The sequence below is a fragment of the Nipponia nippon genome, unplaced genomic scaffold (assembly GCF_047370975.1).
Source record: "Nipponia nippon isolate SJK-2023a ecotype South Korea unplaced genomic scaffold, ASM4737097v1 scaffold_31, whole genome shotgun sequence".
Taxonomy (NCBI): Eukaryota; Metazoa; Chordata; class Aves; order Pelecaniformes; family Threskiornithidae; genus Nipponia; species Nipponia nippon.
The window spans coordinates 4,236,454-4,248,398 of record NW_028262349.1 but is presented as its reverse complement, the minus strand read 5'-3'; the positions used below and the strand labels follow the sequence as shown (position 1 = coordinate 4,248,398).

General features: G+C 47.0%; 1 protein-coding gene across 7 annotated transcripts in view; it reads left to right on the top strand.

The window, feature by feature from the left end:
- Window positions 1–3,627: 3,627 nt before the first annotated feature.
- MLLT1 (MLLT1 super elongation complex subunit) overlaps window positions 3,628–11,945 on the top strand; it is a 32,382-nt gene continuing 24,064 nt past the window's right edge. For all 7 annotated transcript variants that reach the window (XR_015707267.1, XR_015707266.1, XR_015707265.1 and 4 more), the window contains exons 1-3: window positions 3,628–3,775; window positions 6,847–7,027; window positions 9,781–9,863. Coding sequence is in view for 4 of the 7 variants with exons in the window: in XM_087768914.1 (XP_087625040.1) it covers window positions 3,764–3,775; window positions 6,847–7,027; window positions 9,781–9,863 (276 nt within the window). In the remaining 3 variants the exon portion in view is untranslated. The remainder of the gene's footprint in view (window positions 3,776–6,846; window positions 7,028–9,780; window positions 9,864–11,945) is intronic.

Below are 11,945 nucleotides of genomic sequence, written 5' to 3'. Positions count from 1 at the left end.
TGGTTATAGGAATTTCTCTCTTTGAGTATTTTCGCAGTTGAATCTAAAGAGCTACCCCAGCATGTTTTAAACTAATCCACTCCACTTGTCCCAGCACAGAGCCCTGGGGTGCTGGCTTGGAGCAGGCGTCAATATAACGATGTGCTTACTCTGAATGGGGCACCACAGCTTCTTCAGTACAGCGCGGTTTAACGGCGGGGCGTTGCGCTGCCCGCCTGAGATGCCGTGGAAGCTGACTCTGGGTTTCCCATCCCTGACTTGGAAGTGTCTGAGTCCTTGCTCGGATCCCACCCCAGGCCATAGAGCAGCTGAAAGCCGGAGGAGCGACTGGTGTCCAAAGCAGCAGAAGTAAAGACGGGTGTGCTGAGGTGGGAGGGCAGTCCAGGTCCTGCATCGGGAAACCATGAAAACAACCGTTAACACCAGGCTGGGCAAAAATAAAGGCAGAGAAAAATCGTCATCGATGGAAATTAAAATAAAAAGCAAATTCTAATGATGTTTCAGAGGAAGTAACAGGAATTTTTCAGGCAAGGGAAAAGTTCAGGGTCTTGTGTGTCTGTGCAACATCTCTTGCACAAGGAAGAAATGCAACAGAGCAAGAGCGGAGTCAAACCTGGGAAAGACAAAGACATTTCCAGAAAAGATTCAGGCCCGGGAGCACGTAGCCACCAAGGACTGTGAGGAGGCTGTGGGTGAATAGCTAGCACTGGGAGTTAGAAAATAAAAGATTTAGACCTGAGAGTCATGTGCATGGGAATAATGTCCACAATTAAAGATATCAATGAGAACTCGACGAGAAAGAGGCCCTGTCTCAATGGAGAAGAAAAGAGACTGTCCGAGGAGATCTCTTGGGACCGCATCAGACAGAAACATGGAAAATTAAAACCGGGGCACTTAAAAGAATCCAAATCAGGCTCTTTTTTGTTGTTGTTGCTGTTAACTGAAGCGATTAAGCATTTTGCTTTACTAATATCCTCTATCAGGTTGATGAGGTAAACTGGCTCTTTAGAATGATTTGGGAACCGATTAATCCTTGCCTGTGGCTATCAGTTAGCAACACACGCAGCGTTATTGGCTAACACGCATTTTTCTGCTGCCTTACAGAGATCAACAAACTATTTCGAACAAGAAACTTGCGCGAAGAAAAAAATCCTGCCTTGCATCTAAAAGAAAATTTGCTCCGAAACAGTCACAAATCACACTTGTAACGACACTGCCGCCGTTAATTTAAGGCTCAGAAAAATCGAGCGCAATAACTTGTCATTTAGAGCTCGAAGAAAAGGTAAACAAAACCCACTTTTCAGATGCAAATGTCACGCTCAGAGTCAGCAGCGGTGCTGAGAAAACCGCGTCTGCAGGGCGGGCGGCTTTTAATGATGCCTCCGTCGCAGCCAGCAGCTCCTTTCTCAGCCAGGACAGTGACCTCCGGGCTCGTCACCCAGCTGAGCCTGCGGCTGATAACCACCGCCTCACTGAAGGAATCCCTGGGCCCATTTGCATTGCAAATACCCCCCGCTACAGACCAGAAAACGAGATATTGTTTCCCCTGCAGCGAACACCCCTCTCCCCCGCCGTCTCCATCGCGGCACGGCCGCCGGCGGGGAAGGCGCCGCTGGGCGGGCGAGGCCCGGGCCGGAGGGCGGCGGCGGCCGGAGGGGGCGGCGGGCAGAGCCCGGGGGGAAGCGGGGAGAGGCGGGAAGGTGAGGGGAACTGCGGGAGGATGGGGGGAACGCGAGGGACAAGAGGAGAAACGAGAGAAGCGGAGGGGGGAAATGAGGGAGAGCGAGGGGGAAAGGGGAACGGAGGGAAAATGAGGGAGACTGAGGGGGAAAATGAGAGAAACTGAGGGGAAATGAGGGAGACCGGGGGGAAATTGAAACTGAGAGAAAATGAGGGAGGCTGAGGGGAAATGAGGGAGACCGAGGGGGAAATGGGAACTGAGAGGAAAATAAGAACATGAGGGGAAATGAGGGAGACCGAAGGGGGAAATGGGAACTGAGAGAAAATGTGGAAGACTTGGGGGGAGAAATAAGAGGAACTGAGGGAAAATGAGGGAGACCGGGGGGGGGGGGGGGAATTGAAACTGAGAGAAAATGAGGGAGACTGAGGGGAAATGGGAATTGAGGGAAAATGAGGGAGACTGAGAGAAAATGAGGGAGAGCGAGGGGGGGAATAAGAAAATGAGGGGAAATGAGGGAGACCAAGGAGGGAAATGGGAACAGAGAGGAAAATAAGAAAATGAGGGGAAATGAGGGAGACCAAGGGGGAAATGGGAACTGAGAGAAAATGTGGAAGACTGGGGGGAAGAAATAAGAGGAACTGAGGGAAAATGAGGGAGACTGAGGGGGGAAATGAGGGAGAGCGAGGTGGGGAAATAAGAAAATGAGGGGAAATGAGGGAACCTGAGGGGGGAAATTGAAACTGAGGGAAAATGAGGGAGACTGAGGTGGGAAATTGAAACTGAGAGGAAAATAAGAAAATGAGGGAGACCGAGGGGGAAACGGAAACTGAGAGAAAATGAGGAAGACTGAGGGGAAAAATGAGAGAAATTGCGGGGAAATGAAGGAGACTGAGGGGGAAATGAAACGGAGAGAAAATGTGAGAGACCAAGGGGGAAATGAGGGAGACTGAGGGTAGTTGAGAGGAAATGAGAGCAAGGGGAAAATGAGGGATCACAAGGGAGAATGAAGGAGAGCAAAGGGAAACAAGGGAGGAGAAAATGAGAGAAACTGAGAAATGAGGGATAAAGAGAGAAACGGGGAGTATTGAGGGAAAATGAAGAACAGTGAGGTGAAGAATGAGACCGAGGGAAGACGATGGGGGAGAGATGGAGGGGAAGTGAGCAGAGGCTGAGGGAGAACAAGGAGAACCGAGGGCGAGCAGTGCCGCCAGCCTCCTCCCCAGCCAAGGCTCAGCCCTGCCCAGCCATTCCAGACTGCCGCGGCCGCTGTACTGGGAGCTGTGGTTTCCCTTGTTCCCAGCTCATTTGTGTAGGAAATTAATAAACGGGTGAGATTCGCTGCCGCCAGCGGCGGGGAAGCGTGGGCCGAGGGAGGGAAAAGGGGCGGGTTGGCGCGGCCGGGGCGCACAACAAGGCCCAAGCGCTTGGTCCCCGTGCCGGCCGGGGGACAGGCCCGGGAAGGGCGCCCGGGAACGGGGCGCGGGCCCGAGCCCGAGCCCGGCCACGCCGCAGGGCAGGAGCGCGCCGCAGCGCCGCGCCCGCCGCGGGGGGGGGGGGGGGCGGAGGAGGCGGCGAGGCCCCGCTCCCTCCCACCACCCGCTTGACCCAGCGCAGGCCCCGCCCCACCCCCGCCCCCTCGGCAGCCCGCCCGCCGCCGATTGGGCATAGCTGCTGCCCATCATGCGGAGGCGGGGGAGATCGGCGGCGCCCGGGCGGAAGCCCCGCCTCCAGGCGTGAGGCGACGCGGCTATTGGCGGCGGGCGGGTGCCTCTCTGATGGCGTCGGTTTCCGGTTCCGCGGGGCGGGCGCCGGGGGGGTGGCGGGGCTGGTGCCTGTGAGTGACACACAATGAGGCGAGCGGCGGCGGCGGGGCCGTGAGGGGCCGCGACCGAGAAGGCGGCGGCGGCCGAGGCGGCGGGGAGGGGGGTGGGGGGGGACGGAGAGCGGCTTCGGTCGTAGAAGGGGGGGGAAGAGAGGGGGGGGAAGAGACACCCCCCCTCCCCGCCGACCGGCCAGCGAAACCGCCGCGGCGGGAGTGAGCGAGCGAGCGAGCGAGCGGGGCCCGCGGCGCTGCGCCCAGCCATGGACAATCAGGTGAGGGGAGCGGCCGCGCCGCCGTGGGGGTGGGGCCCCTCGGCCCCTCCCTTTCCCCCCCCCCCGCAGTGGGGGGCACGCGTGGGGAGGGATCGGGCCCCCCTGCACCGGGGGGGGGGAGGGGGCTGTATCGGGCGCACCCCCACCTCCGTCCTGGAGGAGGGGGGGGTTGATCCCCCGGTGGTGTTGGGGGGCATCGCCCCCCCTTTGGGGAGGCACACCTCCTCCCCACCCCGCACCCCCTTTTTTGGGGCGGGGGGGGTTTGCGCAGCCCTCGCTCCTTCATGGGCGGCCGCGCTGCAGCCTCGCCCGCGGCGGGGGGTGGCAGCAGCATTTCCCGCAAATTCCTGCCCGGGCTTATTTACGGGGAGGGGTGGTGCCGGCGTTATTACCCCCATCAGCCGCGCTGCAAAGGGTTAATGCCACCGGGAGAGTTATTACCGCGCCGGGAGGCGGTGGGAAGCCGCCTGGTAGCGGCCGGGTCGCTGCGGCGCTGCAGCGGGCGGGGATGGATGCTGGAAGTTTACCTGAGGTGATCCGGAGCAGGCTGGCTCAGGCCTTTTGTGTGCGAGTGCAGGCGAGCTGGTAACAGGTTACCTACGAGCCTGAGGTTCAGGAGGTGAGCCCCGCTATCCTTTGAATAATCAGCCAAAGGAGAGCGAATGGAAGCTGGTTATGGCTTTCAGGCAATTAGCACATCAAACAAAAACCCGGAGCAGCCTTCAGAATGTTTATTGAGAAGTTGAAAAGCAGACTCCTTTGTATTATTACAAATTGTTTGAATAGGATCCTGATTTCCCTTTGTTGAGAGACACGCTTGGAAAAAAAAAAAACCCTCCATTTTCAGTGGAGCAACTTCGGATGTTTGTTATGCTGGGAGATCTTATTTTCAAATGTGTTTCAACTTCTGGCTTAATTCGTAGCGATTGTTAATTGGACCGATATGTGAGGAGTATAGCAAGTACAACTTTCACTCTCAGTTAAACAGTTCTCTTTTATGTTTAATTTTGTTCTCTTCCACATAATCCCATCTGTTTCTCAGCTAAAATTTCTCAGCCGTTTCAACTAGAAAGGCAAATTCTGTAGACTGACAGTCATTTGCACTTCTCTGGAGAGGGGTAGTAACTGGCAACAGTAGCACAATTTAAAGGGTAATTATGGAATCGATAACGTGAAGCTGCCGAACAGACTGGCTCAGTTGATGTGAACGCTTGTGTGAACACTGTGGGAAGTATCCCAGATAAAGCAGGCCTGCGAGCAGTCTCCTGTGCGAGCTTGGGATTTCGGCAGACTGTCTCCACATAATGCTCTTCCACCGTAGGAGAGGTTGCTGTGCTTTGAGTGAAACACACCTTGCCTCTTTTCTTATGCCTTAATACAACATGAAAGAACAGACGGCCGCGTACCTTCGTTTTTAGCGCAGGAGCGAGATGGAGCCAGCATAGATAAGCCCTAAAGCGCAGAATGGGAAAAAATGGCCTGCCAAGAGAACTTGCAGGGGAAGGTAACATAAAGAAATGTTGTAGGAAAACAGGTGAAGCAATTAATTAGATAAGTTTGTCCCTGAGAATTGATGTGTTGGATGGCAGCTGAAGGTATTTTGCCATAAAGATAACTGCCTGAAAGAGTGTGCTAAGGCTTATAGTGGAAATTAGAACTGGACTGCAATTTGGGAGGTCGAGCTTTGATGCCTGGTACTCTGTAGACCTCCTGTGTGATCTTTTTACAAAGAAAAGAATACTGAGATTGAGAGACTTACGCTTTCTCAGCAAGTATTAACCATGCTCTGAAAATCACATTCCCATAAAATGCCAGGTTGGATATGCAAAATGTTTTTTGAGCGTTAATCACGGTCATACTCCTTGTTGCAGTTCCTCAATGGGAAAATGAGGATAATACTTTTCCTAAACGTTTGTCTAGATCTCGGGAAGCTCGCTCTTTCTATATTCATTGTCTAACATCATGCCCTCAGTTTGGGTCTGTGTCCACCTCTAATATAGGCAATGACAAATAATGTTGCCTCTCCCAATGGTAATTGAGAATTGCTGGAAAGAACAACACGCTTATTTTCAAGTCTTAGGTGAAGACGGGAGTAAGGACTAAAAACTGCCCCCTTTTTTATAAGCTTCCAGTTGCTGAAGCTGGATTTTGTTGGGTTTAGTTTGAGATCAATATGCTACGGGTCTGGTTTGTATAATGTATATGCACAAAATTAGTACGTAGTCGGATACTTTAGGTGTTATTCCCTGTTTCTACAAATCTAAGATTTGCTTGCTTTAACTTGTGTCTGAATCATGTTTGCCTTTCCTCTGTTACATCTGTTTAATTCATTTGCTTTCTTCTGACTGTGAAGTCTGCAATAATATGTGGATCTTCACAATTAATTTAATCTCATTTTTAAGATATTTAATGGGATTTTTGTGCTTTGGGTGAGACACTGAATACACCCTCTCTGTTATTCTACAATTAGAGTAGGATTTGGGAGTGCGAATCAGAATTAGGTCATTTTAGTGTTGGGTATTGTGCAGGCATGCTATATGTTAGGCTTGGTCTTTGAAAGTGCGTTAATAAAATACATTTAAAAGAATACAAGGAGCATCATAGCTGTATTCTAATGTATTACATATTCCAGGGAATATCATAAACCACCAATTCATGATCTAATTTTTCCTGGTTTAAGATTAGTTTTCTGTCAGTGCTGTGAATTCTGTAAGCTGTGAACATCAAGTTCTGTCTCTGACACTTGCTAGAAATAAAGATTCCGCAATTAGGACTTTGCTGACAATTTAGTTGATAAGTGAGGCAGATAAACCTATCCCTCTTCTAAAGCTGTTTTCTCTGCAATGCTAATATTAGGAAGAAGATAGGTATGAAATGGTGCTAGGAGCTATTTTTATGATACCTTTTCTGTTGACGACACTGTAGTTTTCAGAATTACACTAATCTGTCTGTGGAGGCTGTTGTATTCCCCCCCGTGGTGATCTAGCGTCTTCTGTCTGTGGGGCTCAGCAGTATGCATAACATGTAAGCTGTTTCATTTTGCTTATAGTCTTACCTCTATCCTAAAACAGTGCACGGTTCAAGTAAAATTGGAGCTGGGGCACCGAGCCCAACTGCGGAAAAAGCCCACCACCGAAGGGTTTACTCATGACTGGATGGTGTTTGTCCGTGGCCCGGAGCAGTGCGACATCCAGCATTTTGTGGAAAGGGTGGTCTTTCGGCTACATGAGAGCTTCCCAAAACCCAAGCGAGGTGAGTGTATTTTTGAAGATGTATTGTTAGGTCTCCTCTGTATGAAAGAGCATTGTGCGAGTCAAGGTTGTCTTGGACTGTCGCTTTTCTGTAAAATATCTCTTTAAAGAAGAACAAAATGTACATTGCGTGCGCTTCAGCTTTAACCTTTACCATCTTTGTTTGAGGAAGGTCAGGAAGAATGGGACCTTTCTTCTGACAAAAGGGCTGGAGGTGAGGTGCTTTCTCCTCTTATTTAAGCATTAGTACATGCAGATTCTCCAGACAGTTAGTGACAGCAGAAGATAATTCATGTTGCAAAATGGGAAGGATGGGTTCGGTTTGTTAATATTTGCCAACACAAGCTGGAAGCATGTGATGGGTGAGGGATGCTCACATACAGGGCTCGTATACATACTGGAGCATGCAGACTTTTGCATTGGTCATTAAGTAGCCGTCAGGATTCTTGCAGTTTCTAGTCTCGCATGCCAATTCAGGTAGTATTTAAGCCAGCAGAAATCAATGATGCCAAAGGGGTGGTGGTTGTTTTGCCACTGGCTGTGTGTTCCAGCTGCACATATGTGTGCAAGCACTGTGCAGTCAGCAAGGCTGGGGAGAGCATACAAATTGTGGAGTTATTTTTGCTGGATCTGTTCATTGCTCTTTCTGACTGTGCAGCAACATGAACCTTATTCTTGGCACGGGGCAGCAGGAACACATGGTTGAGGTGGAGGAGCAGGAATTGCCCTTTTCGGCAGCAGCAAAGACTTAGGTCTGCTTAAGATTGTGTAACTGCGTCTGCAGTGTTATTATTATGTAGTGTTACGCGGAATGCTGGCTGCCTAAGCATATTGCTGTAAATTACTTCGTAATCTGCATTCTTTGAAATTATTTCTTTGGAAGACTCCTGGTCACGCAGGATGTCTTAGGACTACCTACTACATTGGTTATTTGTGAGAGTCCACGGTGGAAAGTAACTCAAAGGTGTTCAGCTCATAAGGATGTGAATCTAGTCTGTATGTTAATAATCTCTCCTTCGAATTGATGTAGTAAAACTGATGTATGATAAGCAAGTGCAATGCCGAGCTGAAAGCTAATTTATAGAATAAAAGTTACAATCTGCTGTGCTACAATTCTTGTCATCTGGTGTAATTACTTTATTACAAACAACCGTGTTGGGATAGTACATGGTCTTTGCTCAGTCGGTTGCTATATCATCTACCTTTAAAGAGACAGTTTTCCAGTCTCTAGGTTTTGCGTGCTTTCTTAAGCTTGCTCATAATGCCAGCTTGCTTTTGACCAAAGTGTGTCTGCGTTGTACATAAATCGTATGGCAGACGCATACTATTTCTAGCTTTGTTTGAAGGGTTTCTTCAGATGGTTCGCTCTTACTTGGAGCAAAATCTACTGGTGAAGGTAGGCTTGTGCTGCTAGCAGATTGCTTGTGTAGTAATTTTAATTTGTTAGAATAGAGCGGCAAAGGAACAAAGGCTGCTTGGCAGATAGTCTTAAGATTCCCGCTGCCATATTGGCACTGTTCTTTGGTTTTGGGCTTTTCCCCCTTAATGATAGGGTTCTTATATGAAATTCAAGTTAAAGCAAGTCTAGAGATTTTTGTTATTTTTAGATATGCTCTTTTTTCACAGTGGAATTTTGAGTACTGCTTTCTAGCACCTTAATGACGGTAGAAGTGCTTAGAGCTGAGGATAATATATCTACATTAAAGGAAAATAATTTGTGTGCTTTTTAGGTTCGAGGTACTGTTTCCTAATCATATTAATTACTTGGAATTCTTTAGAGAAAGTAAAAAGATTTGCACTGAATTCCTCTAATTACTTAATTGACTTTATTTACATATATTGTAGTGCATAAATTATATGCAAGTGCATCCGGTTCCTGAGAGGGAGAATATCTGTGTTGGTCTCATGGTTCTTCTGGCAGCTGTTATGTGTAGCTATGTCATGGGCAAAGAAATGATCCTAGAATCCTTTGAGTTGGCTGTCACCCTACTGAAATGCAGCGGTAGATGACAGGGAGGATTCAGTAGCATGAAGATACAACAGGTAGCGGGATGGGGGAACTGAGGCAGGAAACACGTAGATTAATTTCTTAGAAGCGATTAACTTTTGTAATCGATGTTTCTGCAGTAGGCAGCACTGTGACCTTAGTGGCAAGCTATTTAACCTTTCTCCGTTTCCTTGTATGTGAAGTAAATAGCAGCGCTTACCTGCCCTTCAGGTTTGCTACGAGGTTTGGATGCAGCAGCTTGTAGTATGGCTGTTATGTAATTATGAAGATTGAGCATTGCAAGAGAGTGTTTCAAGGGAAAAAAAAAAAAATATCCGCTCGCACGGTGTAGTGTTTTGATTAATAAATGTTGGCATCAAAGTAAACTTTACCTTTCTGTACTGTTCAAGTTCCCCCCCTTTGGGTCTTCGCCTTTTTTTTTCAAGACAGCTTTAACTGGCAGTTTGCATTGTTGTGGAACAGCACAGAAATGTAATTGTATCTCACTGCAAAAGGGGGGGGAAGAATCTCACTGAGACTCTGGCATGGCGTGGTTTATGTTTCCTTTCCATGGGAGGAGCTAAGAACAGATTTTCATGTTCTTAACTAAGCTCATGACCACCATCTTATTTTGTTTTTTCCACAAAGGTCACGGCTTTAAATGTGTCCTGAGTTGTCAGAGGCCCATTTCTCATCCTGCAACTCCTTTTTGGCTCAGATTAAGTTGCGTTATATTCAAAGTTAACATTTGTTTGTTCTCTTTTCAGTGTGCAAGGAGCCCCCTTACAAAGTGGAAGAGTCTGGCTACGCAGGCTTCATTATGCCTATTGAAGTGTACTTCAAAAATAAGGTAGAATCTGATTTCTGGTCTTCTAATTGTTTTGAGCTGTGCCAGAGCCTGAAACTGCCTGACAGAAAGACTCTAAATTATGTGACTGTTTTATGTGTGTGTTTTTTATTAGTCTAATAAATAGAATTTAACTGGGAGTTGCAAGCTCCTGCCAGACTTCAAAAGAAAGCTTTGGCAGAAATGGAATTGTATAGAAAGGTAATATCAGGACAGTGTGATGGTCCTAGAGATTCTGAACAGAGGTTGTACCATGGGTAACAAGCTTCTCTAGCATGGATAATAATAAAGCAGTTTAAAATATTTTATGCAAATAGGGAAGTAAATAAACATAAACCACTGATTTTATAAACATTTGTAAATACTGTGTTGATGGGCAATATATTAAAAAAAATCCATTTTTTATTTGCAATCTTATTATGTTAGCTGTAGAGGTATAAAATTTGTATAGGCCCAAGACAAAGATTTGCATATATAGGACAGAATTTACAGCTAAAAATATTGTCCTTCTGATTCAGTACTCTTCCAAAAAGAAAACACTAAATATTTTAGATCTTAAGATGTGTTGCCAACAAGTATACGAAAGTTAAAATTTGGGATTTATTGCTTGCTTTAAGTCTTACCGCAGAGGTCGCATGCTACATGGCTTGAAGAAGGTTATGAAAACAGACACTTGGGCACTTGTGTTCATGTTAAGTCAGTTTCAGTTAAACTGTTTTGTTAAACATGAATACCGAATCTTTCTGGATTTGATCACTACTTAAATAAAATTTAAAAAATGCTCTGCCTGTTATCCCTAAGAGGGAACCTAGATAAACCAAAATTTGACCATTAAGCCGCATCACTATAATGTATGCTCTCACCCCTGCCCCCCTCAACCCTCCAAGCACAAGCCGTTACCCCAGGTTTTGTTGACAGCAGACCACATAAAACAACCTAATTCTCTTTAGCTTCGCAGCATCCCTTCCATCATACCTCCCACAAACGTATCCGTCTATCGTTTCCTTCTCACCCCAGTCTAGCACAGAATACTCTCCTGGCAGTGTCATTTATGAATAATTACCGTTTCAGTTTGGTTTTTTGGCCTACCGCATTGCTCTTACCCCACTTTATGAGTCTGAGTAATAAGCCAAATAATGAGACTGAACCACAAGAAGACTTGTCTTCTAAACCTGGGAACGTTTTGCCCACAACTTTCTTTTGGGTGGGTGGGGTAAGCCAAAAGGATGTGAAGAGAAATGGCAGTTAGAGGGCAGGGGACGAAAGTTGTTGATAGAAGCAGCTTTTTTGGCAAACACTGAAAACTACGACTTGAATGCAGGGAAAAAACCTCAAAAGCTTAAAAGTAGTTTGTCTTCTGGTGGCTTTTCTGAGGTTTTGGATGGAAGTCAGGAAACTCTTCATCTGCACTGTATGTTGGCTTAATTCAGGTTCAAAATCTACCTTTACATTCCTGACCAAAAAATGTCATCTCCTCCACACCGACCCCTTGTGAGGGGAATCTCGAATGACTGTGATGGGTGAACTACGTTTTGTTTCTACTCTTACCTTTTATTTTTCCTGCCTTCCTTCCCCCAGTCTTTTCTCACACTTGCCTTTTCCCTGCAGGTCTCCGATGGCTTTGTCTTTCACAAGTCCTCAGATCTTTCTCTCTCATTTCTGCCTCTCCTGTATTTTTTTGTAGGTGCACTTGTTAGCGATGACTGTCATCTGCATTTGTATGATTTCTTTCTCTGTCCTTTATATTCATATGCTCCTCACAGAATATGGACCCGGCAGCTTTTCTGAGTATAGCTTGGTTTCACACCCACAGGGGTCATCGCTTCTCATTGTTTCTATAAACACGTGACTGCATACTTGTTCTTTCTAGCGTTAGGGGTAGGGTGGCTTTTATAAATAAGGGAAATAGGTGGTCTCTTCTTAGTGGAAACAATGGAAGTAGCAGTTAGTTTAGGAGAAGGCCGTCTGGTTTTGGCATTTTGGTCTTCAGAAAGATGAAAAATAAATAAGAAAACAGTTTTAGTTGCAGACTTGTTTTCAAAAATACGAATCTTCAAAATACTCATCTTTGCCCTGCTTTTTAGA